Source organism: Peromyscus californicus, unplaced genomic scaffold (assembly GCF_007827085.1).
Source record: "Peromyscus californicus insignis strain IS unplaced genomic scaffold, ASM782708v3 Scaffold_13__1_contigs__length_99412109, whole genome shotgun sequence".
Lineage (NCBI taxonomy): Eukaryota > Metazoa > Chordata > Mammalia > Rodentia > Cricetidae > Peromyscus > Peromyscus californicus.
The window spans coordinates 70,234,124-70,261,162 of record NW_026294424.1 but is presented as its reverse complement, the minus strand read 5'-3'; the positions used below and the strand labels follow the sequence as shown (position 1 = coordinate 70,261,162).

The 27,039-nt window shown below is 45.3% G+C and overlaps 1 protein-coding gene across 2 annotated transcripts in view; it reads right to left on the bottom strand.

Moving 5' to 3' along the window:
• LOC128108549 (spidroin-2-like) overlaps positions 1-20,548 on the bottom strand; it is a 105,743-nt gene extending 85,195 nt beyond the window's left edge. Inside the window, exon 1 of one of the 2 annotated variants that reach the window (XR_008217509.1) lies at positions 19,169-20,548. Coding sequence is in view for 1 of the 2 variants with exons in the window: in XM_052735225.1 (XP_052591185.1) it covers positions 19,169-19,601 (433 nt within the window). In the remaining variant the exon portion in view is untranslated. The remainder of the gene's footprint in view (positions 1-19,168) is intronic. The other variant, XM_052735225.1, reaches the window with a different exon arrangement.
• Between the last annotated feature and the right edge of the window lie 6,491 nt (positions 20,549-27,039).

The window sequence follows — 27,039 nt, the reverse complement described above, 5'->3', positions numbered from 1 at the left end:
AGCCTGTGTCTTTCCCAAGGACTCAGAGTTCTCATCCTCCTGCATTTGGATTGTCTTTCGCATCTGTTGCCCAGCAACCACCTGGTCATCCTGAACCTGGGTACCAACCTCGCATGACTCCAGTCATCACATACATCTATGACCAGCCTGTGTCCACACAAGAGACTGCAAAGGAATACTGTGTGCTTGGGGAGAGGGGTGTTGTTGACATTGTGGTGAGTCTGGGTGAGGTAGTGTCAGTTCAAGATGAGAATAGAAAGCCAGATGGGGAGCCAGTGGAAAATGTAAAGGATAAGAGTCTTGGGAAGCACCTAAAAATGTGTGAGTGAGGGGAAGAAAAACGATGGGATGGTATGTCACAGAGAAAGTAAGTGCCCACCTGTGTGCGTGTGCGTGTGCGTGTGCGTGTGTGTGTCTGTTGATAGAGAACAACTGAAGATATATGTATTAAGAAAGAAAAGAACTGGTGAGAAGTAAGTAGAGTCTAATTGATGAGGATGCACCTCAGTGATAGGGCACATGCCTTAGGTTCAGTCTCAAATATGTATGCATGCATGTATGTACACATGTATGTACACACACATATGCATATACACACACACACACACACACACACACACACACACACACACACACAAAGCCAGCCTATACTCCTGTACTCAGAAAGCAAGATCCAGAGTTGCTGAGTTGAAGGAAGGAATGAGGTTAAGAACACAGGCAGGGTGTTGGGCCTTGGAAGGAGGCAGACTCTGAGGAAATGATGATGACCTAAGTGTATTCTCATGAAAGCCACCTGGAAGCTGCTCAGTCCCCAGGACAAATCATTATGAAGCAGATCAGGCATGCAAAATAAAAATTAAGTGCCATGACAATAACAAAGAGCCACAGAAAAACCTAAGACAGTGGGTTATTAAGGGAATGTTTGTGGGTTCGGAAGAGAAACAAATTCTTGTTGGATTTCCCGGAAAGCAAGAGGCCAGGTCACCTAGAATGAAGGCAGTGTGGAAGTGGACGAAAAGGCTTTGAACTTCCGGTAAGGAGTCAAGATCAGTAAAATCACACGTCACTGTAACTGAAAAGCTCCATCCCTCTGATCTACGTGTCTGGTTGTTTGTTTGTTTTGTTTTGCTTGTTTTTAATGCCATAATGTTTTCTTGAATTTACTTTCAGTTGACAATTGTAGATATTTATGGGATACAGTACAATTTTTAGTTTGTATACCACTGACACCCCTTTGCCCTAACAAATTACAGTGGCTGGTTGAGGACCCAGAACACAACCTGTAATACTGCAGTGACCATGAAGACAGCTGGAGCCTGAGAGGTGTCCCTGGGTCTGCCAACCTGGGGCTCCGGGCCAGTGTTCTAGGAAGGCTGCTGCTGAGTGCTGCCAGGCATGCTCATCGAGCCTACCCCAACACTAGGGTAGGTGAAACTCGAGGATGTGCAGCCAGTACTCTAGTTATGGTCCAGCCTATCACCCTCTGGTGGTTTGAATAAGAATGACCCCCACAGGCTACTGTATTTGAATACTCAGTCCCAAATGTTGGAACTGTTTGGGAAAGATGAGGAGGTATGGCCTTGTTGGAGGAGGTGTGTCACCAGGGGCAGGCTTTGAGTTTCAAAGGATGGAGATGTGAGCTCTCAGCTACTGCTCCAGCGCCATGCCTGCTTGCCTGCTGCCATGTTCTCCACCACGACGACGGTCATGGACTCTAACTCTCTGAAACTATAAGTTCCAAGCAAACTCTTCCATGAGTTGACTCGGTCACTGTGTCTTATCACAGCAGCAGGAAAGGAACAAAGACAGCCCTTTGAGGACACTCACTAAACTTTGCTTAGCTCTATGGTGGAGCACAGGTGATCCACTTCTATCCTCAGCCCAAAGGGGAGTGGGGTTCCTAATGAAGCCAAAAAGGTTTATTGCTAAGAAAGTAGGTTTGGTTCCCAGCACCCACATGGCAGCTCACAATTGTCTATAACTCCAGTTCCAAGAAATCCAGGGGATCTGATGCCCTTCTCTGGCCTCCATGGGTATCACGCACACACGTGGTGCAGATATACAGGCAGGCAAAACACCCATACATGTTAAATAAATAAATAAATAAATAAATAAATAAATAAATAAATAAATAAAGTATTAAAGAAAGCAAACAAAAAAATGGTACTGCTAGACTCTCTCTGTGCTATATCCAGGTCACACGTTTTTAGAGCTGAGATGGCCGCAATCCCATGCTGTGTGTGCAGAGCTGTGGCTAACAGCTATATGTGGGCTTTGGTTCTCACTCAATGACCAATGCTAGTTCTATAGTCAGCAGAGTTACCATGTGCCAAAAGAACAGCTATTTCCTTGCATCCCTCTGATCACCTGAAGAGAGCCTGTCTTCCATCTTCGTGTCCCTGCAAGGTCATGTCAGGAGGCAATGCCATCCCTGAAATTGTCCCTCACTCTCGTAAAAAATTAAAAGTAAAGCCAAAGGCTCAATAAAAAAAAGTATACACACACACACACACACACACACACACACACACACACACACACGTCACTTCTCCTGCTGTCACCCTTGAAAACAAGTTCCTACAGATAGATCCACAGGGAGATCTGGCTTAATTAGAAGTTTCACAGATTACATCAAATATTCTTTTCCAGATGGAGAGAGTGAGCAAAACATACATGGGTGCTTTCTCCCTGTGGTCCTAGATGAAAGCTTTCAAATGACAGTAAAGAATTTTTTTTTTCATTTAAACAGTGAAAACGCAGAATAACAGCTTCAGGTTGTAATCAGTGGTTTGAGTCCCAATGGCATACATCTAGGGAGACTTGGCCGTGACAGTTCTAAGCAGAAGCTTTTGACTGAAAACCCCTAGCAAGATGGAACTGTGACGCTTAATCCTGACTCCAGAAGAAACAGTCCAAGTGAACCAGAGCTGGCTGCCCACCGCGCTGGCGGACAGCTTTTCTCTCGCCAACATGGGTTAAGGGAACAGGAGAACTCTATCCAGGGCACATGGACATTAGAGCAGGAGCCGTGTGGCCGGGACAGCAGAGGATCTGTGTGTAGTGAGGAAAGTCAGCAGACTAAGAAAGCAAGAACAAGGAAGTTGTGGAAAGTTCTGGAAAGCAACACAGAGGGAAATACATCCAATGTCACTCAGTGTCCGATGCCATGAACGCAGGAAGCTCCAAAGGACTCACCCATGGCTTTGCCCCACTGACTTCCCAGGAGGAACATCTGCAAGCTCACAGGAAGCCTAAATCCAGCAGGGGACTCAGACATGTGGTTCATCTCTGGCACCCTCATCAAACAGCAGCAATATTCCCGTCTCTCGGAAAAGGTGAGTGCATGTTTGCTGATAGCTCTTTACAGAAATCTCCCTTCGGCTTCATAAATAAAGAGTCTAGTAAAGAAAACATGTGAACGCTGTCCAGAGAATGAGCCGAAAGCTAGGGTGGGAGACGGAATTTGTAAATCATCTACCCAATGATTGGCATCTAGATACACAAAGACATTTTATAACTCAACAGCAGAGAAACACAGCAGAAGCAGAAAGAAGGAGAAGAAAAGAAGATGAAACAAGGAGGGAGAGAGGGAGGGAGGGGGAGGGAGGGAAGAGAGGGAGGGGGAGGGAAGGAAGGAAAGAAAGTAGGAAGGTAGGAAGGAAGGAAGGAAGGACGGGAGGGAGGGAGGAAGGGAAAGAGGAAGGAAAACCTAATTCAAAAAAATGAGCCAAGGATTTAACAGACATTTCTCCAAACAGGATACACTAACTGCAATAACCACATAAAGGGACACTCAAGGTCATTAGACTTATGGATGTACAAATCAAAAGCAAAATGAGATTGCAGCTCACACGCATTAGGATGGCAAAAGATGTCAAAAGACAGGACAAAACAAGTTCTGGAGACGATGTGGAGAAACTAGGATCCTCGGGCATTGCTAGCAGGGATATAGAACGACGCAGCTACCATGAGAGTTAGCTTGGAAAGCTCCCAGAGTCAAACACGGAATGGCCATGTGGCCCAGCACTGCACTCTTGAGTATACCCCAAGAGGAGTGAGCAGGACGCAGCTGCTGTAGCCAGCTCCGCGGCACCATTATTCACAGTGGCCAAACAGTCACCATGGGATAAATGCATATTTTTAAAGAGATAAATGGAGTTCTTCTCTGTTATATACATTCAATAGTATCATATGCACGGACAAGAAGGAAAACCTGATACTTACTACAACATGGACGAACCCCCAAAAGATGTGAAATTAATAAATGAAGCCCCAAAAGGCAAATATTATAGAATCCCATTGATATGAAATACCCAGAATAGCTGGGTACTGGTGGTGGTGGTGCATACCTTTAATCCCAACACTTGGGAGGCAGAGACAGGTGGATCTCTGAGTTCAAGGCCAGCCTAATCTATAGAGTGAGTTCTAGGACAGCCAGAGCTACACAGATAGATCCTGTCAAGAAAGAAAAAAAGAGAGAGAGAGAGAGAGAGAGAGAGAGAGAGAGAGAGAGAGAGAGAGAGAGAGAGAGAAAGAAGGAAAGAAGAAAGAAAGAAAGAAAGAAAGAAAGAAAGAGAAAGAAGAAAGAAAGAGAGAGAGAGGGAGGGAGGGAGGGAGGGAGGACGAGCGAGCCAGAATAGGCAAAGATCTAGGGATGGTCCAGCTACCCTAGTGGTACCACACAATTGCAGTAAAAAGAAGAGAAACCCTGCCTCCAACTAAGTGGAAGGAGAGAGCCGACTCCTGAAAGTGTCCTCTTCACGAACGTGCCACCTGCCCCCACAATGTCTAGACCTGCAACATGGTGACAGGTGTTTCTGATTTTTAATATTCTGAATGCACCAAATGCCAATAAGGCACCTGTTTAAAGCTGCTTGAATGGCGTTCTGTTAAAACATTTCACCACAAAGTGAACTATTTTTGAATATTTGAAGAAAAGAAACCAGAATACTGGACGTCCAAACGGGATAAGCAGACCATCTCCCAGCACAACCTGTTAGTGAGATGTCCAAGCAGAACTACCTTTCTCACGCCCCTCCCTCTTCCTGCCTTTTCCTCTGGATTTTCTAGTTTCGTACAAACTAACTAGACATTCTGAGGAAGACAGACGCATGCAAAAACGATGACGAGAACTTGACTTTAAAAATATAAATCACAGCCGGGCGGTGGTGGCGCACGCCTTTAATCCCAGCACTCGGGAGGCAGAGCCAGGCGGATCTCTGTGAGTTCGAGGCCAGCCTGGGCTACCAAGTGAGTTCCAGGAAAGGCGCAAAGCTACACAGAGAAACCCTGTCTCGAAAAACCAAATATATATATATATGGCCTGGCAGAATGAGGTAGTGTGGAGTGGGGACTAGAAACAACAGCAGGCAGAGCCAAAGGCCCAGAAGGTTCCTATCTTCAGCAGAAGCAGCAGAAGGTCATTTGCAAGCCCTGAACGTGTAAGCCACTCAGGTGCCCTGCGGCACTCCAAAGGATCAGGGGAGTAAAATAATTCCCACGGGGCTGGCTTCACTGGCTGTGAAGTTCTATCCAAGGAAAGAAAGCAGCAGAGTCCGGCTTCCATGCCAGCCAAGGTCAGGGGTCACATCTTGGACTGCCTCTGCACACAGTCTTCCCAACAGTGCACCAGCTTCCCAACAGTGCACCAGCTTCCCAACAGTGCACCAGCTTCCCAACAGTGTACCAGCTTCCCAACAGTGTACCAGCTTCCCAATAGTTTTGCACCAGCTTCCCAACAGTGTACCAGCTTCCCAATAGTGCCAGTGGATGGGAAATCTACTTAAAACTAGACCATCTGTCACGGGAAAATGTAGTTCACCCAACCTAATATCTCCCACCAAAAAGTAGCCATTGTGTCCAGCAGCAGTGATGCACACCTTTAATCCCAGCATCTTCAGGAGGCAGAGGCACATGGATCTCTGAGGTCGAGGCCAGCCTGGTCTACAGAGCAAGTTCCAGGACAGCCGGGGCTACACAGAAAAACCCTGTCTCAAAAAATCAAACCAAACCAAAAACCAACAACAGAACACCTAGCTTTTGTTGTGTTTTGTTTGAAGATTTGGGCACCGAGGCTTGAACCCAGGACCTCATGCATCCTAAGCGTGAACTCTACCTCTGGGATATGGTCCCAGCATCAGAACAAGCCACCCAAAAGCACACCTTGTACTTCAGCTCAACTCTTTGACATCCCAATGACAACAGTGCTAAAGACAAATGTTTGTACTTCAGTCTTCTCATTTGATTTGAGAAGAATCAGCTGTAGCTAAATTAAGACCTCAGGCTAGACCCTGCTTATTAATGATTCTTTTTTAAAAAATCCATAATGACAGTGTAATGATTATAACCGTTAGAGCAGTCTCCAAAGATGTATTCCAGTTGTAATTAAAACACGATTGTCCCAGGGCTCCCACTTCATTTTAATTTGTATTAAAGTAACTTAGGCAGACTCTCTGATATATCGAACAACTACCTAAAATCCTAAGTGAGATGTTAAGTAAGTAGAAACTACTTAGCGTCTTCGCCTTTTGCAAGGCTTGAGGTGAATGACATCCAGGGATCACACTGACCAACCCAAATGCATTTTCCCCTGCCATCGCACTGAAGACAGCGATCTGTATGAGGTGAGGCTATTTAAAACAAGGACCACTCAGACACTGCCCACCAGGGACCACATCGGTGGATCTAATCAAAACGGTAAGAACATTTCCTTAGGAATGGATTCTAATCAGTGTTGAAGAGGTTGAACTCCCGTGGCTTTTCGCCTAATTAGACTTTGCTTTTCGGTTTGAAAGAGATTCCAAATATCCCCGTGGCTTCTTCTATTCCATTCAGTCCTCTCTGGGCTGTTCTATCTAGGAAGGGCAGAGCACTCTAAGACCCTCACTTCCTTTACAACAGGTGCCGTTCATGACCTGACAGCTTATTACAGACACAGGATAAATGCATCACCTATTACCGTTTATTACCCCTCTCTTCTAACAGAATATCACCACCACAGTGCAGGTCCCATGTCCAGATGTGCACAACAGTGCTGGGCCCAGAGAGCCTCAGTTAAAAACTGTGTCTGTGGATCAGCCAACTGGATAACTCTTGCCTCACCCTTTCACTGCCACATGAGATCTTTGAGGCCCGTGGGCGTAAAGTGGCACGTCCAAGGTCATGAGGCCAATGAAGTCAACGCTGGGCCCCAGGACTGGGCCTCTCTTCTCCCACCCATCCCTAGAAACGGGTGCGCTCATTGCACTCTGTGCCTTGGCATCCCCCACGGTAGCTGTTGCTCAGTCTGATCATGGTGCTGTAGCAAAAGTTCACGGACTGAGCGACTTACAATAACTACAGTTATGACCGCTCTGGAGGCTGGAAGGATAAGATCGGGGGCTTGTAGGCTTGGTGTCCAATAAGCAATGGCTTCCTGGTTTATATAAGCTGTATTCCCCAGCTTGGTTAGATAATAAATAAACTTATCTGGGGTCAGAGAACAGAACAGCCACTAGATATAGAGGCCAGAAAATGGTGGCACTCACATCTTTAATCCTAGCATTCCAGAGGCAGAGATCCGTCTGGATCTCTGTGAGTTCAAAGCCACACCGGAAACAGCCAGGTGTGGTAACAAGAGCCTTTAATCCCAGGAAGTGATGGCAGGAAGCAGAAAGGTATATAAGGCGTGAAAACCAGGAACGAGAGCTGGTTAAGCTTTTAGGCTTTTGAGCAGCAGTTCCCCTGAGATTCATTCTGGATGAGGACTGAGAGGCTTCCGGTCTGAGGAAACAGGATCAGCTGAGGAATTGGTGAGGTGAGGTGGCTGTGGCTTGTTCTGCTTCTCTGATCTTCCAGCATTCACCCCAATACCCACTCCAGGTTTGTTTTTATTAATAAGGCCTTTTATGATTTGCGCTACACCTGCCCAAATATCTCTTCCTCCACGAGCTTCCTCCTGTCCTTTCCTCCTTCTACCCTCCTGCCCCAGAAACATTACTCCTTCCTCCAAGGTCTCACACCACTGTGACCTCGTAAGCTCCACCCTGTCTGTCTTCAGTGGCCAAGTGTGAGCTCTTTTCCTATTAACTATCGACTCCACAGTACCCAGAACAAACAGCTGGAACTGCAGGGGAGGAGGGGAATTCACGGGGGTGACCCTGCCATTCCATGTCCAACATGGTTCCTGTTGCCAAATCAGATCCCACCATCCCAGTTGCCCACCAAAACAACCCAAAGGGGAAGATCTCCTACTGCTAGAAAGAGAGTGTCATTAATCCTAGCTGCACATGACATCACTTAGCACATCATCAAACATCTACCAGGATGCATTGTTCATCAACAACATAAAGTTGTAGGTCTTTTTCAAGTTAGAAACTATGACAAGGGGCTGGAGAGATGGCTCAGTGGTTAAGAGCAGTGACTGCTCTTCCAGAGGACCAGGGTTCAATCCTCAGCACCCATACAGTAGCTCACAACTGTGTGTAACTCGAGTTCCAGGGGACCCGGCACGCTTACACAGACATACATGCAGGCAAAACATCAGTGCACATAAAATAAAAATAAATCATTTTAAAAAATTATGACAAACATTGTAAGTTGAAGTCTACTGAGAGGGTGCCCAGCAGTGGCACTAAAGGAAGCTAGGAAACATCATAGAGCTGGCGCCAAACCGCGGTGAGGCAGGGTACCCTAGGTGAGTGTGGACATGAAGCTGGAGGCCCAACACACCCCCCTCCACACTTCCATTTTGCCACTTGGCCATTCATGGTGAGGCCAGGAACTGCAGCCTCCCCCCTCCTCCCCACCAGCTCCCCAGGCCCACAGCCTGCTCAGACTGGGCAGGTTAGAGCCCACCAATCAGAAAAGGGAAGATCCTGCAAACCACCCTCAGCCTTCTCTTCTTTGATAAATCTCTGAGTGGGCCCTGACATGTCCAAAGATGCCATAGCCAATCAAGTTTAAACTTATGTAACTGTTGCTTGCGTAGCCAATTGTGTTTGTTGGAGATGACCTAACTGTCCCTGGAATTCCCCTAGCTGGGCTTAAAAGGAGCCCGCGAGCTTCTCTTGGGGCCATCCCCATTTTATTGTGTGGCTGACCCCTGCATGCAAGAATTATTCTCTTGAGAAATAAACAATCTTGCTTTTGCATGTGTAAGTGGTGGTCTTTTGTGGGGGTGATTCTGGGACCCTAACACTACCACGTCACATCCATGTAATCTATCCCCAAATTATCTTCTATTCATGCTACACTAGGGTGCCCAGCCCATTTACAATTAGATGGATTTGGGCTAGAGGATGGAAATGGTACTTTTCACTAAAACTCATAACACAGGACACTGACACTCATTTTTCTTATCCCAGGGTAACCATGTGGAAAGTGCCACCCTGTTTTGTTTCTCTGTACCTAGAATCAACCAGAGCTATTTGGAACCAACAAAAAGCATAGAAAATAATAAGCTAGAAACATGCCCACATACCACCATTTGTGTAATCACTTGTCTTCTTCCCAGTGCCCCTTTAAAAGGATCCATTTGTGAATATTAGCAGGTCTGGATTGTGAGTTTAAGTGAAGCATCAGAGTTCCCTAACAAAACCGTTGTTTGATAGTTGTCCCTGGGAAGTTGATAACAAACTGATAGTCACTAGGAACTGAGCACATGCCAGAAAGAAATACTAGACTTGACACCTCCTAACATAGGCATCTTTAAGATATTAATCATTGCCACATTAGAGCCACCTAAACCCAAGGCAGTTACTCTGTCCACAGTTGGCCCACGACTACTTACAAGAAATACATGTTGAAGCACCCACTTGAATGAGCACCCTCTCTTTTATTTTTGTTATTGTGTTTATGTGTTTATGTGTGTGTAAGAAGGCCAGAAGTCAACACCAGGTGCCTTCTTCATCACTTGTCGCAACCTTATTGTATGAGGCAGGGTCTCTCACTGAACTTAGAGCTTGCCAGTTTGGCTCCATTGGCTGGCCAGGAAGTCCTAGGCTCCACCTCCCCAGCCCTGGGATTAAAGGCATAAATCATTGTGCCTGGCATTTTTACATGATGTTGGAGAACATGCTATGTACTTAAGCAATTGAGCCATCTCCTCAGCCCCTAATGTCTAATATTTTAATATGCTTTTCTCAGAATCAAGTAAAGCTACAGGACCTCTGACCCACTTCAGAAGGTAAAATGGTCTAAATAACATTATGAGCACACTGAAACCACCCCATCCTTGGGTGAGTGTGTGTGTGTAGAAAAATCGGTATAGTGGAACTAGCATCATATATATCCATATGCAATGGCACAGGACAACTGCATGCATTAAACAGCCCACTGGTGGGTGTCCAGAGTCCCCACTTTCCTGAGTGTCCATCCTACTATCAGAAGTGTTCGGGGCAATGGAGAGCTCAGTTCAATTACTCAGCCTCTAATCAGAGGGGTTGGTCTGGTCAGTGATGCCTAGCTGAAATACAACACAAGGCTATGTATATAGTTATAAATTTTCTAATGAACACACTAAAAACCATAGAGATAGCCAAAATCAAGACTAATTAATATTTTATTTAATCTATCACAGCTAAGGTGTTACTATTTCAATGTGTAATTAAGATTTTAAAATTATTAATGACATCTTTTTTACAGCCTTTCTCATCCCAGTAAACAAGCGTATATTTTAGAAGCTGTCAGCATATCTCTTGGGACCTGTGAGGCCATATGCCACAGCACCAGTCTAATTAGCCTCGGCTATTTCTCTCAGTACTGCAAGATATCCTAATAAAGAAGACAACAGATTTACAGACCAGGGTACACTTAGAAATGCTATAAAGTAGTTCTCCTGAAAGTCTAAGCAAAAAACCGGGGTTTTCTGTCCATTGTAACACTGTTCTTTTTAATTCAGTAGCTGTGTAAACCAGTAAATTATTTGATCCACTACTTTAACCCAGACCCCCACTCTCACCACCACCATCCTACAAACCTCCAGGTATGTTAAGAACCCTGGAAACAATGTATAAGTGACTGCTGAATCAATAAGACATCTTAAAAAGTAGCAGCAACAACAAAAACAAAAACAAATAGTAAAATCAGTTCAATAGGAATGACCAAGAAAAATGTCTGATGGCCATGTTATCCTTCACATATTAAAATGATAATGTGAAATAAAAACCTACACATGATTTGCAATGATTGCTCTAATTGCTCAGCATCTACAGAGAGCACGCCCCCCCAACACACATGCACCACATACACTGTATCGTTTATTAGTCCCTTTGTGATCAGAGATCTGCCTCCGCCAGATGGCTGGTCTGGGATAGGAGTACAATAAGCAACTGCAGAACAAAGCAGAGCTAGCTGGCCTTCCCAGGAACTGAACCTATGACCCCGACCTCATTAACTCTAAAATAGACAGCCAACCCATCACAAACACAGACTGGCAGGTGCGTCGTCGTAAAGAAAGCCGGGAAATCCCCACTGTGTCTGTCCCCGGGACACCAAAGAGAAGAAAGTCACTGGAGGATGCATTATGTAAGAATTCCTCAGAGCGAAAAAGGACGCTTCTCTTGATTCATGTATCATGGGATGTGTTGTGTATTTGGGTGGTATTTGCACGTGGTACCCCACTATTACATATAATTTGTATGTTTTATGTATCAGTTTAAATAAAAATCTTGAGAATTTATTTCTTCAAAAAAAAAAAAATGGAGGAGATCCTGAAACAGTGGTTCAGGGAAGCCTGGCTCACCAGTGTCTAAGCAGCCCTCCTGGCCCTGTTACAGCATCCTTAAGGATCCTCACTGGAGACCTTAAACGACTGTGACTATGGGGTTTGGTGTGGCAAGGTTTTGTCTTCTAACAGTGATCTCAGGATTGTGGTGTTTCTTTCTTTTCCCCCAAATGAGGAAGACGCAGGCTAACAATGACATGTAGGAACTTGCACTGATAATGTACTGACTCCAGCTTTTCCTAGACTTAAATAATTACCAGGCAGTCCAGCTTCACCCCCAGCTTGTCCCCGGATCTCTCTTGGTGATGGCCAAACCCTCACTGGTGAGCACATGGAGCCGCTTGTATCAATGGAGCCCCTGACCCAATCGGAACCTTTTGAACAAGCTGGTCCTCTTTTCTGCTCTCTTGGATGAACTCCTCCTCCTCACAGCTGCTACCCGCTGCTCACTCCTGCTCTCTGGCCCCTGACCCCGTGTCTAAGGAGCCACCGACTTCTAACGTCCTCAAGTGTTTGAGGGATGCAGTTTCTATGTTCTTTCCTCAGCCACTTCCCATTGAACACAGCACCAATCTGAGAAGCGAGTGAACTGAAATTTCCCCTTCGTTGGCATAGACGCATCTGACAGCTCCGACAGACATATGAAAGGGCTACTGGGGACTCAAGCACTCATTTGGAAATACACTTCGCATCCCTGGTGCTTTAACGAACACGTACTTCGGAACTTTCTAGAATAGAAAAGCTGACACGTACGGTAATGGTCTATTTGGCTTCTTTAACATATGCAGTAATGTCACTTTACCATTGGCTAGCTATTAAATATCTCTTCGAGGCACCTTCTATTTTTATACTTATGTTCTTTAAAAATCAAGTTCCACTTACGGATTAGGGGGTCTGCAACCGTGTACTTCTCGTGTGTGTGGAAATCATACATCTAAACTGCGAATACCCACACGTATATGCTTCAAAGTCATCAGTACAAGAAAATGCCCAAAATGATTTAGTGTCTGTCTCTAAGAATTTTCACACCAAGAATAAAAAGGGTGGAATGTAACGACAGCCAAATTTATTGTCCCCCTAAACATACAAATTACAGGAGCTGTGACCACCCAACAGCTAAGTTTCTTCTTTGTTTGTTTGTTTGTTTGTTTTTTTTGAGACAGGGTTTCTCTGTGTAGTCATGGCTATCCATGAACTTGTTTTGTAGACCAGGCTGGCTCCCAACACAGACATCTGCCTGCCTCTCAATTGCTGGAATCAACGGTATGTACCACCATGTCTAGCAACTAAGTTTCTTAATTCTCACAATTCTTTAGGGGTCAAGCATTAGAAAATAAAAGGAATAAATTAATAAAATAGGCATGAAACCTTCATTGGTGAGTGAACCATGCCAATGGGCCTGGACTACTACAATAACACACAGTTTCATTAGGGACAAAATCATTTTTATATAGCTTGGGAGCATTTGCTTGTTTTGTTTTGTTTGAGACAGGCCTCCCTATGTAGCACAGGCTGCCCTTGAACTCCTGATCCTCTTGCCTTGGTCTCCTGAACACTAGGGTTACAGGCACGTCCAGCTTGCAAAGTGATTTTTCTCATAGCCAACCTCAGGACAAAACTGAAAGTTTAACAATAAATACAATTGTATCTACTTTCCGTTATACTAATCTCAGAAGATGATGATGATTGACAAGCAGAAATACACAAATTTCCAAGACACATAAGTCACTAAGCTGCTTCTTCAAAGTACCATTATCTATACAAATTTTGATTTTAAAATTGTCAGCTTTGGGGCCGGAGAGACAGCTCCATAGTCAGCATCCCGTGCTATTCCTGCAAAGGGCCCTAATTTAGCTGCCAGCACCCAGCCTGGATGGCTCACAACTACCTGGAACCCAGTTCCAGAGCAACCAGTGCCTTTAGCCTCTGCAGGCACCTGCATTCACATGCACACACCCACATGGACACACATAAACATATATGCAATTTAAAAATTAAAACAGAGTGCTAGAGAGGCAACTCAGTGATTTCGAATGCTTGCTGCTCTTCCAGATGATCCAAATTCAGTTCCCAACACCCACATAGGGTGGCTCACAACCATCTATAATTCCAACCCCTGAGGATAGAACCCTTCTTCTGGCCTCTGTGGGCATCTGCATACACATGCACCCACACAGAGCTGAGCATGCTCACACATGCATATAAGCCTTTAAAAATTATAAGTTTTGGCCAGGTGGTGGTGGCACACACCTTTAATCCCAGCATTCGGGAGGCAGAGCCAGGCAGATCTCTGTTGAGTTCGAGGCCAGGTCTACAGAGCAAGATCCAGGACAGGCACCAAAATGACACAGAGAAACCCTGTCTTAAAAAAATAAAAATTATGTTTTGATCAATTTAATTTAACAAACTGGTTAAGAGAAGGGTGAGGTGGTACATGCTTTTAATGCCAGCATCTGAGAGGTAGAAGCAGGATGATCAAGGTTTCAGGGCCAGTCTCAGTTACATAGAGTTTTGGAGGCTAATCTGGGCTAAAGAGAATTTTTCTCAAAAAAGGTAACATTTTAATAAAGTGCCTCTTTTGTCAATCACTCTCTCTCTCTCTCTCTCTCTCTCTCTCTCTCTCTCTCTCTCTCTCTCTCTCTCTCTCTTTCGTGAGATAGCGTCCCTCACTGGATCCGGAGTCATCTGGGATAGACTGGCTGGTCAACAGCCCTTGGGATTCTCCCATTTCCACCCCTAGCACTGAGTGGAATGCCTACCACAGATGCCTGTTACCATGCCCGGCCTTTTATGTGGGTGATGGGGCACCACCTGGATCCCTATGCCCGCAGAGCAAACACTGTACCCATCACCTTCCCAGCTCCCTAACAATATTGTTAAGAATAGGAGAGTCCCAGAAACAAAATACATTAAAATTAATTCTAAAATATAAGAAATGTTGGTTTAAAAATTGAAATATATATGTATACTCAATATACTATACATATATAATAGTTGGTGGCAGTTTCTTACATGGACTGTCTAAAATTAAATACTTTTACTGCCTTGTGATTTTGAGACCAATCAATACACTATAAAGTACCCTCTGTGGCTCTTAAGTCTTCATTTGTGCCTTAACAACAGCCGACATTCATTTGTAATGAGGTCTTTTTATAGTTACACAGCTATTTTGAGTCTCTTCTGAAGATATATTAAACCTTTGAGCGCTCAATAAAAATGACCAATTAATTGACTCTATCACAAAAACCTGAGAAGCTACTCCAAAAATATTTACATTCAAGACTAGCCAAGTCAAAATGAATTACTGGTCTCCTGTGCAAGCTCTCGTACTTATAAATGAAGTTAAAAATGGCCTCCAAATGAGTCCTTTCAAAGGAAGCTATAAAACATGTGCTATGTTAGGTATATTTTAAATGCTGCCACCCAAATTTATGGTTCTATTTAAGGTATGAAATATCTGCAGCAGTTACTGGGAAGGGACCCCAAAAGAGTAGGGGAGGTCAAGAGTAGGGACAAGCTTTGGGGTCCAGCAGGACTCATTATGAACCCCCACATCATTCCTCACAAACTTTGGGACCATGTTCAAGTTCATAAAAAGCTCACTGAGTCTTGATTTCAGTTATCAAATGGGAACACAAGGCCGCCTGCCTTGAGGACTGAATTAGATAACACACACACACACACACACACACACACACACACACACACACACACACACACACACACGGACTGCTTAGCATGGGCCCTTGACCATGAGAAATACTAAAAAATGCCAATTACAACAAAAGAAATGTTTAAGAAACACGTATGTGTGGGAATTGGGGGAGACTGGGCACCCTCAGACAAACTGGGCAAGCACTTTACCAGGTGACCCTCTAAGAATGTATTTTTATTTGTAATGTAATTTTCCACTCAAGGAAAGATTTGAAGGAAAAGTGTAGAGGCAACCCCAGTTTTTTCCACGTGCACTTCACCCGATCATCTTTTCCATGAGTGCTTTCATAAGTACCAGAACCATTTACTGGATCTCAAGTAGCATCTTAAAAATTATATAGAAAACACATGTGGGAAGTCTAAACACTACTTCAAGAATTTACAAATGTACCATTGGGTGCTGGACATGGTGGTGTGTGCCAATAATTCCAGCAGGTGAAAGGCTGAGACAAGACTACACAGGAACTCTATCTCAAAAGACCATAGACTGGGGACATGACTCAGACAGGATGCTTGCCTAGCAGGGTCCTACACTCAATCCTCAAAAAGTAATATATATATATATATATATATATATATATATATATATATATATATATATATATATACATATATATATATATATATATATATATGTATATATATATAACACGTAAGCATGCATACACACAACACACACTCAGTGTTTGTATTTCAGGGAACAACATATAATACTCCTCTTAATTGAAAGCCACCCTTTTACCTTCTAATGAGAATAAAAATAAGCTGTCCTTGAGTGTTTAGCTTGTGTATCTAACATTGTGCAAAGAGTGTGTGCATATCATTTCCACAAAATCCCTCCAGGAAGAAGGAATCTCTCAGAGGAGGAAACCAAAATTTTCAACTACTTGCCACAACAAAGGGCTTTTTACCAGGACAGCCAGTTTCAAATTCAGGCCCCTAATTCAAAACCTTGACATGTTTACTTTTTTCCTTATATAAAATTTATCCAGGACGTAGACTTTTCACAAGGCTTTAACGAGTGCTGTTGTCTGGGGGTGCTGCACGTCTCAGAGGAGGTTGTGATTCGGGGGCCAAAGTAGCAGGCATGCGATCCAGCTTCTGCCCCTGGCACAGGTGCCTTAGTGGCAAGAGTTGGCAAGTCATTTAATCCCGTTGTGTCTGGATTTCCTTACCAACAAATCGGAATGATAACATCTGCCCTGCCTCTGCCTAAGGAGACTGTGAAATAAGCATATGTAACAAGGGAAATGTCCTGCTGTCCTGTCCAGCTATAGGAAAGCATACTGAGTCCACCTGAAAGGCGCCATCCTTCATGAATATACATATCCACTATGATTGTAAAAGGCCGGCGCCAGGCTTTCATGAGCTACACGTGGAAACGCTTTTCAGTTCTTCGTACACAGTAGATCTTCGGCAAATGTTCATTAAAGGAAGCCAGCTGCACCTGCATGCATATTATATTCATTTGCACTGGTTTATTCTTTTCACCGCTAACTATTGAATGCCTCTCTGTGTCATCTATGGACTGCGGCTCAGCATGGAGGCACACCCCCGCAATCCCAGCATTCCAGAGGTGGAAGCAGGAGGATCAGGAGTTCAAGGCCATTCTTGGCTACATAATAAGTTCAAAGTCAGCCAGAGCTAAATGAGACTGTCTCAAAAAGAAAAAAAGAAATACATACTGAAAAAATGGAGAGCTGGGACTGGGCAGATGTTATAGCTGGTAAAGTGCCTGCAGGGCCAGCATGAGGACCTGAGTTGGGATCCTCAGTACACATGTAAAAGCCAGATGTGTTGAGATGTTGCCGGGGGAAGGGGGCGGGCATTGGCCTGCTAGTCCAGCCAAACTGATGAGTTTCAGGTTCAATTCAAGGAGAGACTCTGTCTCAAAATACAAGGTGGAGAATAATGGAGACTATCAAACCACGAGCCTCCACAGGCTGCACACATGTAAGTGGGCACACACACACACACACAGGAGTAGTACACACGTGTACAAACATACGTAAAAATGGACAAAAAGTTAATTGTTACAAAATTGTATAAAAAGCATAAAAATTCAGCTTTTTTCACCTAGCAGTAATAACTTACACCATTACAATGCTTTGTGGTTTATGAAGAACTATATAATTTCATTTTTCATAGCATTCACCTAAGTCTATCACGTCAGCCTCATTATCTTCCTGGCTCCAAATTCAGTGCTCTGCTTATACTGCAAAGTCTTGAAAGTTTCTCAGTTGTTACAGGTGACTCTAAACAGAAACTCTGGAGTCAAATTTAACTAATCAATGGTAAATATATATATGGTTTAATTGCAGAATTCTCCCCCACCCCACACATTTGTGAGTTAACATAATCCTTAATGCAACCACGTAGGTAACCTATACAAGATACATTTCCAAATGTTTCTTTTTGAAACTGCCCTTGAATTTCTTTCTTCTTATAGGCAATCTGCTCTTGAAAAAAAGAAAGAAAGAAAGAAAAGAGGAGAGAAGAAAACCGAGCCAGGCTTCTCCCAAGTAATAAAGGCGGTGGCCGTGAAGGTGCCCTCTCTTTGTTGACTCTTTCAAAATTTCTCAACATTGATCATTGTAGTCAGATGCCCGAGTCACAAACAACGCCAAATGACCGTTAGCCATTTTATTATATAATTCAACAACTACTGTAGGTGATTTTTATGGGGGGACATTGAATTAACTGACAACTTAATGAACTGCTCATTTGCCACGGGATATCTACTAAAACCTTTCACTAAAATTGCCTTATCCTTTGTATCCTAACCACTCCCCTTCCACCACTGCCGCCTCCCCACCACACACACACACACACACACACACACACACACACACACACACATCTACACCCAATGCCAGATCAGTTTCCCAGCCATTATTCGTAAAACCATATTAAAATTTCACAACACATGGTCACTGTTACTAGGTTTTCTCCGCCCTCCCCCTCCCCTGAATCGGTGTCTTAAAATATACCTTCTCCCTTAAAATCCACAATTCAGAAAAGCATTGCGATGTCTCGCGTGTGAAAACATTTAACATAAAATTCAAATGTCTGCTCTTGGCTGATACTCCGGTTCTTTTAAAAAGCCATACCCCACCCACCGCATCCACCGGGTTAGAGGTCCAATCTTGCCACCACAGAGCTCTGCAAGAAAGGGCGGTTATAGCTGCGGGAAAACCATCGCGATGGGAGAAGATAAGGCGAGCCTGTTTCACGCCCTGACTGCCGGCGTGCGGTCCCCGACTCCAGCCCTGGGAGGGAAACCTTTGTTCGCCTCTGCCATCAAACTGGTGGCTCATCAGAACTGGGGCAACAAGAGTTTGTGCGCATCGGTTCGGCAGAGGTTAAACAAAGCGATGCAGCCTGGGGACCCGGCTGAGCCGGTCCGCGTCCCAGCTCCGGGCTGCCGAGGTCCGGCTCTGCGCCGGGGGGGGACCCGGGAACCGGACAAGGCGCGGGAAGGGGCGCGGGGCTGAGCGGGTCCCACGCTCTCGGCAAGTTCCCGGGATGCAGCCCGTCTGCAGATTCCTCGCGGGGACCCACGGGCGCGCACGCTTCGCACAGGTCCGGAGGACAGGGGACCGCGCGGCGCGCGTGGGGTCGCCGCCCCAAGACCTCCCGCCGGCCGCCCGAGCCCACGCCCCGGGCAAGGTCGGAGTCTCGCGCGGGCCCGGCCGGAGGGAGAAGCCACCAGCTGCCCATTGTCTGTTCCCGCGACCGAGGGGCGCTCACCTGCGCTTTCACCGGGCGCCACGGTGGAGGGAGGGATGACGGGCGACGCGCGTCCCGGGGACGTCCCAGCCCGCCGAGCCTCGGCTGCAGCAGCCCCAGCAGCAGCGCGGCCAGCTCTCAGGCGCCCGCGGCCTCCATTGCTCTCCCCGCCGCTGCCACCGCGCGGCACTGCGCGCCCAGCCCCGCGCGCCGTGGTCACATGCTCCGCCCGCGCCTCGCCTCGGCCGCTCGGACCCGCGCCCGCCCCGCCCGGGGACCGCCGCGCAGCCCGCCGAGCTCGGATGGCGCGCCCGGGACGGTTCCGCACCTTGGCTGACCCGAAACCAAGAAGAGTTAGTCCAGGGCACCGGGCATGGCGTGCAGGAATGGCCAGACCGAGGGCTGAAGGCAAGGGTCCAGGCGCACCTTGCAAGGGGCAGGAAGCCAAGACCATCAGTCGCTACCCACCTCGGGATGCCCATCAGGTCCCGGGGACTTGCATGAACCGGTGGTCACTAACTCAAGTGACGTAGACCGTAGAGGGGTTTCACCCGGCAGGGTGCAAAGTATCCGAATGGGTCAGGTACTCCTTGAGTCGCACGAGTGGAAAGATGTCTCTCCAGAGATAGAAAAGCTAGATTGCATTGCTGAATCTCTGCATCTGACCACAGTGACATTGGTCATTATTGTCCCCACTCACAATAAAATTGAATATTGAGTTTGATATCTTAGGGAGAATCATTATCTTTTCCTGATGTAGGCTAATCGGAAGCAGTGAAGACTTAACTTCATACTTTTTGCCATCGCTGTTTGAACGGAAGCCTTGGAAATCAGTTCTACCAGACTTTTGTTGCTATGAATACAAAGACACTAAAATTAATTTAGTCTTATTAAATATTAAACAAAGCAGAAATCTTCTGTGACAAAAGATATAGAAAGCCAACCCTAACATATTCTCCATGAATCAGAGGTCCCAGCGCCCAAAGCAGCGTGTGTGACTTAGAAGAAGAAAATGATATTGCAGGTTCTAGTTTGTGGAGGCTTATTAAACTGAGTTTTTCTGGATAATTTTTGTTTTTGTTTTTGGTGGTTTGAGTGTTTAGAGAAAGTGCTTCTCTGTGTAGCCCTGGGTTCCTGGAACTCACTCTGTAGACCAGGCTGGACTCGAACTCTAGGATCTGCCTGCCTCTGCCTCCTGAGTGCTGGGATTAAAGGTGTGTGCCACGGCCTCTCTGCCCTGGATAAATATTTTAATTAAATGCCAGCATAAGATTTGGGTGTGGATTTTTGAGAGCATAAGTGTTGTTTCATTGGTCAGGATTACACAAATCCTAAACCATGTCTGCTTTACTCCAAATAAAAACACTGACAAGGGGCTGGAGAGGCTAAGACCTCTGGCTGCGTTTCCAGAGGATCTGACAGCCTCACACAGACAAACATGCAGGCAAAACACCAATGTACATAAAATAATAATAATTTTTAAAAAGGAAAAAAAGAAAAACGACAAGTTTTAGAAAGAATTGAGCAGGTTCCTTTTACTTTGGTTTGGTAGTACTAGAAATTTCTAGAAGCTCAAAATAAAATCTGGGCAGAACATGAAATTGGGGTCTTTTTCTTGATGCTTAGGCCAACTGCACAAGAACCACTCTGCAAAAATTCAAATTTGCATAAGTGTAGGTCTACTGACTTCATTTTATAAGACAAACATGGCAGCTTACACACTATTGAATATCCCTGAGTTGATGCCCCTGTTAGAATGTTCTAGCGACAGACTTTATGTATCAGACCTCAACTCAGAAGCTAATAGGAAACCTTGACTGTCTTTTGAGCTGTTTGCCTTGGCTTTTGACTATCATCGACAACAGCTCAGTCCTTGGACTAGTCAGCAAGGAGCTGTGACGTTTATGCTGGACTAACAGAAACTTTCAGACCAGATCCAGCATGTTCAGGGCGGTATGGCTGCAGACTAATGGAAACTTCCAAAGTGGCTCTTAAGTTTTCCCGCTTGGAAGGTGGCATGTTTGACAGAATGTCTCTCTTCTGACTTCTCAAGCATACTGGTTCATAGGTCATACTAACAAAAGACGACATATAAGGACAGCTAAATATCTATGCACAAAAGAATTTTACAAGAATCAGCTCAAAGTACATGTTAAGCAAAAAAAGTAAGAGCTGAATCTATTAAACTCTTGAGAAAAACTTTGAAGTAAAAGCAAGACAATGTTTCTCACATGTGAAAGGAAACGTTGGGCCAGTCCCACTAGTGAACAAGATCTTTAAAAAAAAAAAATCTAAATAAAGCCTTTAAAAACAGAACCATGTGTACCTTAAGAATGAAACAGTTGTGAGCCGCCCCCGAAGTTGTCAGCATGGGAGAGCTGTCCCCATTGCTCATCTGTCATGTAGTGGCATGGGCAGGGGAGAGATGCCCTCCCCACTACCCTTCACCCCCATCCATCAGTGCCTGAGTCAGGTGGGAGAGCTGGCCCTGAGGTCAGAAGGGCAGGAGATCTGCCCTGGCCCGCCACCAGCTGCAACACTTTGGAGAGCAGGCCCTGCACCTCGCCTGGGCAGCACAATATCCAACCCCACTGGCAGAGGTGTGGGCAAGCCAGGCCCGATATTGTGAGCATGGAAGAGCTGTCCCCATTACTCACCTGTCATGTGGTGACATGGGTGGATGAGAGATGCCCACCCCCCATCAATACCTGAGGCAGATGGGAAAGGTGGTCCTAAGGTCATAAGAACAGGAGAGCTGGCCCTGCCCCTAGTCTGCTGCGGCTCTTGGAGGAGTGGCCTCTGTGCTATGCCTAGACAACACAGTAGAGCTGGCCCTGAAGGTGTAAATATGGGAGATCTGACCCTGAGGACATGAGGGCAGGAGAGCTGGTCCCACCCCCTGCGCATGGCTGCAAGGTGTGAACTCGCCAGGGTAATGCAGGAGAGCCCACCCTGGTGGCAAGGACAAGAATGGGCAGGCTAACCAGAGTTATGGGTTGGCCCAACCCAACATCCACCCCATCTGTCATCTGCTGGAGCACGTGAAGGGACTGACCCTGCAGACCCAAAGCTGCAGGATCTCCATGACACAGCGCAACAACAGGATATCCAAGAGGAGTCCCAGTGAGGGCCCAGCATCAATAGTGTACAGAAACCAGAGGCCTTGAACCAAATCAATGACTCTCTGCAATGAACACTTGCAAGTAAAGATAATATGGACGAAAGGGTTTAGTGTGTGACTCACTGTGTCACACTACAGCTGCCATGATGAGATTTTGTTTTTCTTTTAAATCATCTGAGGGGAGCTGCAAGGTCAGAGGATGGATATGCAGGGACAGGAAGTGAATGGGATTGAGATGCCTGATGTGAAAGATACAAAGAATAAATAAAAAGGAAGTTTTTTTAAAGAAAGAAACAGTTCAGGAAATGGGAAGTGATGGTAGTTGTTTAACATTATGAACATGCTTGATGCCATTAAATTGTACACTAAAAAATGGCTATTGTTTCATCCTCGTGTGGCTCGTGTGTAGGCAGTCGTGTTGGTGAGACTTCATGGGTGTAGCTTCTGACATGTCTAAGAGTTACAACCTCACAGCAAACTCCTGGCTCCTTTGACTTTGACCATCTTTCTGTCTCCTCTCCCAAAACGTTTCCTGAACCTGAGGTGTGGCATTTGTGGCTGTATCCACTGGGACTGGTCTCCACAACTACATTTTCACTGGCTGGGGTTTTCTGTCATCGTCTCCCTCTGTTGTAAAGAGAAATTTCCTTGATGTGGGGTAAGAACTACCCTTCTCTGTGGGTATAAGGACACTTGCTGAGAGTGTGGTTAGGAATTAGTAGAGCAGTTGCTGCAGGTTCTACTTCAAGACCTAAACATTATGTCTATTACAATAAAAAATAACATTGTAAGTGTTGGCGGAAATTCTCCATCTACACATTTTTTTCTCTGTTTCGTAAGTCCCATCAAGGATTATCCCAGTCACAGCTTAAAGCAAGAGATAGGTCAGAGGGACAAACTTCACACCATTTGTCACCAGTGAGTGAGCCAAGATCTGGCAGAAGGGCCTCCGTCCTCTGAGTTTAGACAGTGTCCTGTGGCCTGGCAAGTCAGAGGCATTAGCCTCAGTGCCCCGCCCAGGAGTGTTCTCACTGCCCCAGAAGCAGAGTGGCTAGTAACCCAGGATGTGCAGAGGTGCTGGCCAGGACAGATGTCTTGAGAACAATGTGTGCAGCTTTATGATGTACCTAAAGAAACAGACACCAAAAGGGAGCTTTATTTCCCGTCAGAACTTTTAGGTACTGAGACAGAATGGGCCATACTTGAGCATCCGGTGTGATCCCAAATCAGCATCCTTTGAGGGGCCCAACTCCGTAGCGGTGAATGCTCCTTTTATTCCCAGATCCAACACTGCAGTTTCCTAGCTCATCACATGATGGGCCTGAATCAGGGAACTGCAGTGGCTCGGCATCCAGTCTGCTGCCACCACCGACCTGCTGCTGTTCAGGCCCGGAGAACACACTCATGTGGCCATGACTGCTCTTTAACCATGTTGTTCCCCCCTAAATGCTATGAGTGGAAGGCTCCCAGCCATGGCCTCTGCCTTGCACACCCCCAAACACAGACTAGCATCACGCTTTTCTAACCGGATACAGATTCACCCGCTTCTCCTGACGGCCGAGCTGCCCAATGTATTAGTTACTGTTCTTGTTTCTGCGATAAAATGCCCGACTCCGGCTCACAGTTGGACAGAGAAGGCCCAGTGGCAGGAGTCCAAGGCAGCTGGTCATGTGACATCCACAGTCAGGAAGCAGACAGTGAGTGATAAATGCTGAGGTTCAGCTGACTCTATTATTCACTCCAGGACCCCAGCCCATGTAACGGCGTTACCAACATTTAGAGTGGATGGTCCTACCTCATTTAACTCTATATAGGAAATCCCTCCTAGACATGCCCAGAGGTTTGTTTCCATGGTGATTCTAAAGCTCATCAAGTTGACAAGATTGTCACACTTGAGTTGTATCATGTATGGTTGACAAGGCTAAATTTGGCCGTTGATTGTCACTGCCCATGTTTCTTACCCAGACAATGTAATGATGACCTAGAGCTGTTTGACATCATAACCCAAAGGGGAGAGACTTGAGGCTCCATCCTGGTTGTGTGAATGATGGTATTCACAACCACTCCCCACGACAGCTAGTTGTTTCCAGGATCTTGGGAGGTATGACAGAGGTCAATCCTGCCTGATTCTGGGAATCCTATTGCGATAAGCCTTTAATATTGAACAGGTTTGCTCCCAGCCTGTGGTGCCGATATAAGACAGTGTGTCCAACGAAGCAGGGGTGAAGGTCCTCACTGATGCTTACCCAGGAACGTCTCAGCACTTGTGTTTGTGGTAAGCAGCCTTGAGGGGTGAGGCATTGTCTACAAAGAGCAGGCTTACTTGCACCTGCTAGGAAAGTGATGGGTTTTCAAAGCTCAGTGTTGCTGTGATGTGACCCTCTGCATGACTGATATTTATCTGGACCTCTCTACATGCCTCAAGGGCTTGGGAGTCAAAGAGACCAATGCAGACAAGCTGCTTACGGTGCCCACTGTGCCATGAGTAATAAGGGCCTTTATTCCTGACCCAAGAATCTGGTTTCCTGCCAGCATCCTTGAAACATTCAGATACTAACACATCACTTTGCTCATAAACTCAAATCCTAGACCCACTGTCTTTACTGCATGTTGTTCCGCCTGAATTTCATTTCTTATTCTAAATTTCAGCATTTTAAATTTTCTTGGAACTTACCCACTTCATCCATCCTTGGTTTTGTTAATCTTACTTTTTGTGGTTGGTTTTATGATTTCCTATTTTCTGTCTTGTTTTTCAGCAGGCAGGAGAGGTTGCTGTGCATTTTCCTAACATTGAGGTAAATGTTTACACGTTTGTTAGTGGTTTTCTTCTAGCGGATTAGAAGTTGTGTATCTTCTGATGACATACCATCTGTTCCCCAGAAGATTCTACATCCATTATCATTCATTCTACGTCCCAAATAATCCAATTTCTCGTAATTTCTTTTTTTTTTTTTTTTTTTTTTTTTTTTGGTTTTTCAAGACAGGGTTTCTCTGTGTAGCTTTGCGCCTTTCCTGGAACTCACTTGGCAGTCCAGGCTGGCCTCGAACTCACAGAGATCCACCTGCCTCTGCCTCCTGAGTGCTGGGATTAAAGGCGTGAGCCACCACCGCCTGGCGTAATTTCTTTTTTTTAATTTTGGCTTTTTGAGACTGTAGACCATGCTGGCCTTGTACCCACTACAATCCTCCTGCCTCCGTCTCTTGTATGCTGGGATGAAATTAGGTACATTCCATTTCATTTGGTCTCTTATGATTTCTTTCACCCAAGAGAAATTTATGCAAAACTTTAGTTCCCAAGTGCTAGAATTCCCATCTTTTAATTTTATTTAAAAATTTTTGTTGTCAGAAAAAAAAGTTTAACCCTTTTGACTCCTAGGTTCCCTTTGTGGCTTGAGTTGTATTTGTTATTGAGAATTGAGTGTAGGACCTCATGCATGCTAGGCAAGAGGCCTGTCACTGGGCTGCACTCTCAGTCCTGTGGTCTGTCTTTTTATTTTATTTTATGTTACTTTTTTCAAGACAGGGTTTCTCCGTGTAGCTTTGGAGCCTGTCCTGGATCTCGCTCTGTAGCCCATGCTGGCCTCGAACTCGGATCCACCTGCCTCTGCCTCCCGAGCGCTGGGATGAAAGGCGTGCGCCACCACTGCCCGGCTTGTGGTCTATCTTTTAAATGCTAGCGGTCTCATTGAAAATGTGTAGTTTTGGTTGGGGTGGAGTTTTACATACATCTATGCCTATCAAGCCATATTGCTGTGATGGCTGTTTTCTTACTCTGTCGTTACTTTTACCAGAATAAACATTTAAAAAATATTTTAGGTTAATAGATAAAGTAATGGTTTCATTGTGGCATTTTCATATGCACATATATGAAATATATATGCACATATATGCCTCATTCTGCTTTGTTATAGTCTATTGTCCCCCCCCACTTCCCTGCTTTGTTCTCTCTTCCGCATTCTTTCTGGCTCCTTTCTTAAAACCCTGATGGTTTTTTTCTCTTTCTGCTTGTGGGTCACATGAGGTACATTCCCTCCTCCTTGCTCAACTCCTGGAAGATCCATCCTTCTCTTCAGGACTCCCATTCTAGCTTCATCACACACACACACACACACACACACACACACACACACACACACACACACACACAAATATTTATATAGAAAAAAATATATGTATGTAATTTTAAATGTCGATTCTGTACATGAAAGAAAACATGTAGTAACTGAGCCTCGACTGTTTAATATGATTTTTAGATTGACTCAATTTTTTCAACTATGACGTCATTTTTGTTTATGGTCATTGCATCCATGCACCGCATTTTCATTATTCACTCATCTATTGATGGACTTCTAGGTTGGTTCCACATCCTGCCTGTTGTCAATAGTGCAGCTGTAAGCATGGATGTACATTCTGTGGTAAACAGAGTCCTTCAGGCATATGCCCAGGAGTCCAGCTGGGTCCAGTTCTCTCCTTTTAGTTTTGTTGAGAAGCTCCACACTGAAGTGAACACTGCCACCAGCAGTGTGTAAGGAGTTGTCTCTCCCCATCCTCACCAGCACTGCTGTGTTTTCTTGATAGCTGTGCTGACAGGGACAAGCTGGACATTCAAGGCAGTGTTAACTTCATATTTCCTCAATGGCTAAGGATGCTGAGCGTTTTCTCAAGTGTGTATTGCCACTTATACATCCTGTTTCGCGAACTGCCTATTTGATTCACTAGTTTATTTATGGGTGGATGATTTTGGCTCCGGGTGTTGAATATCCGTGGTTCT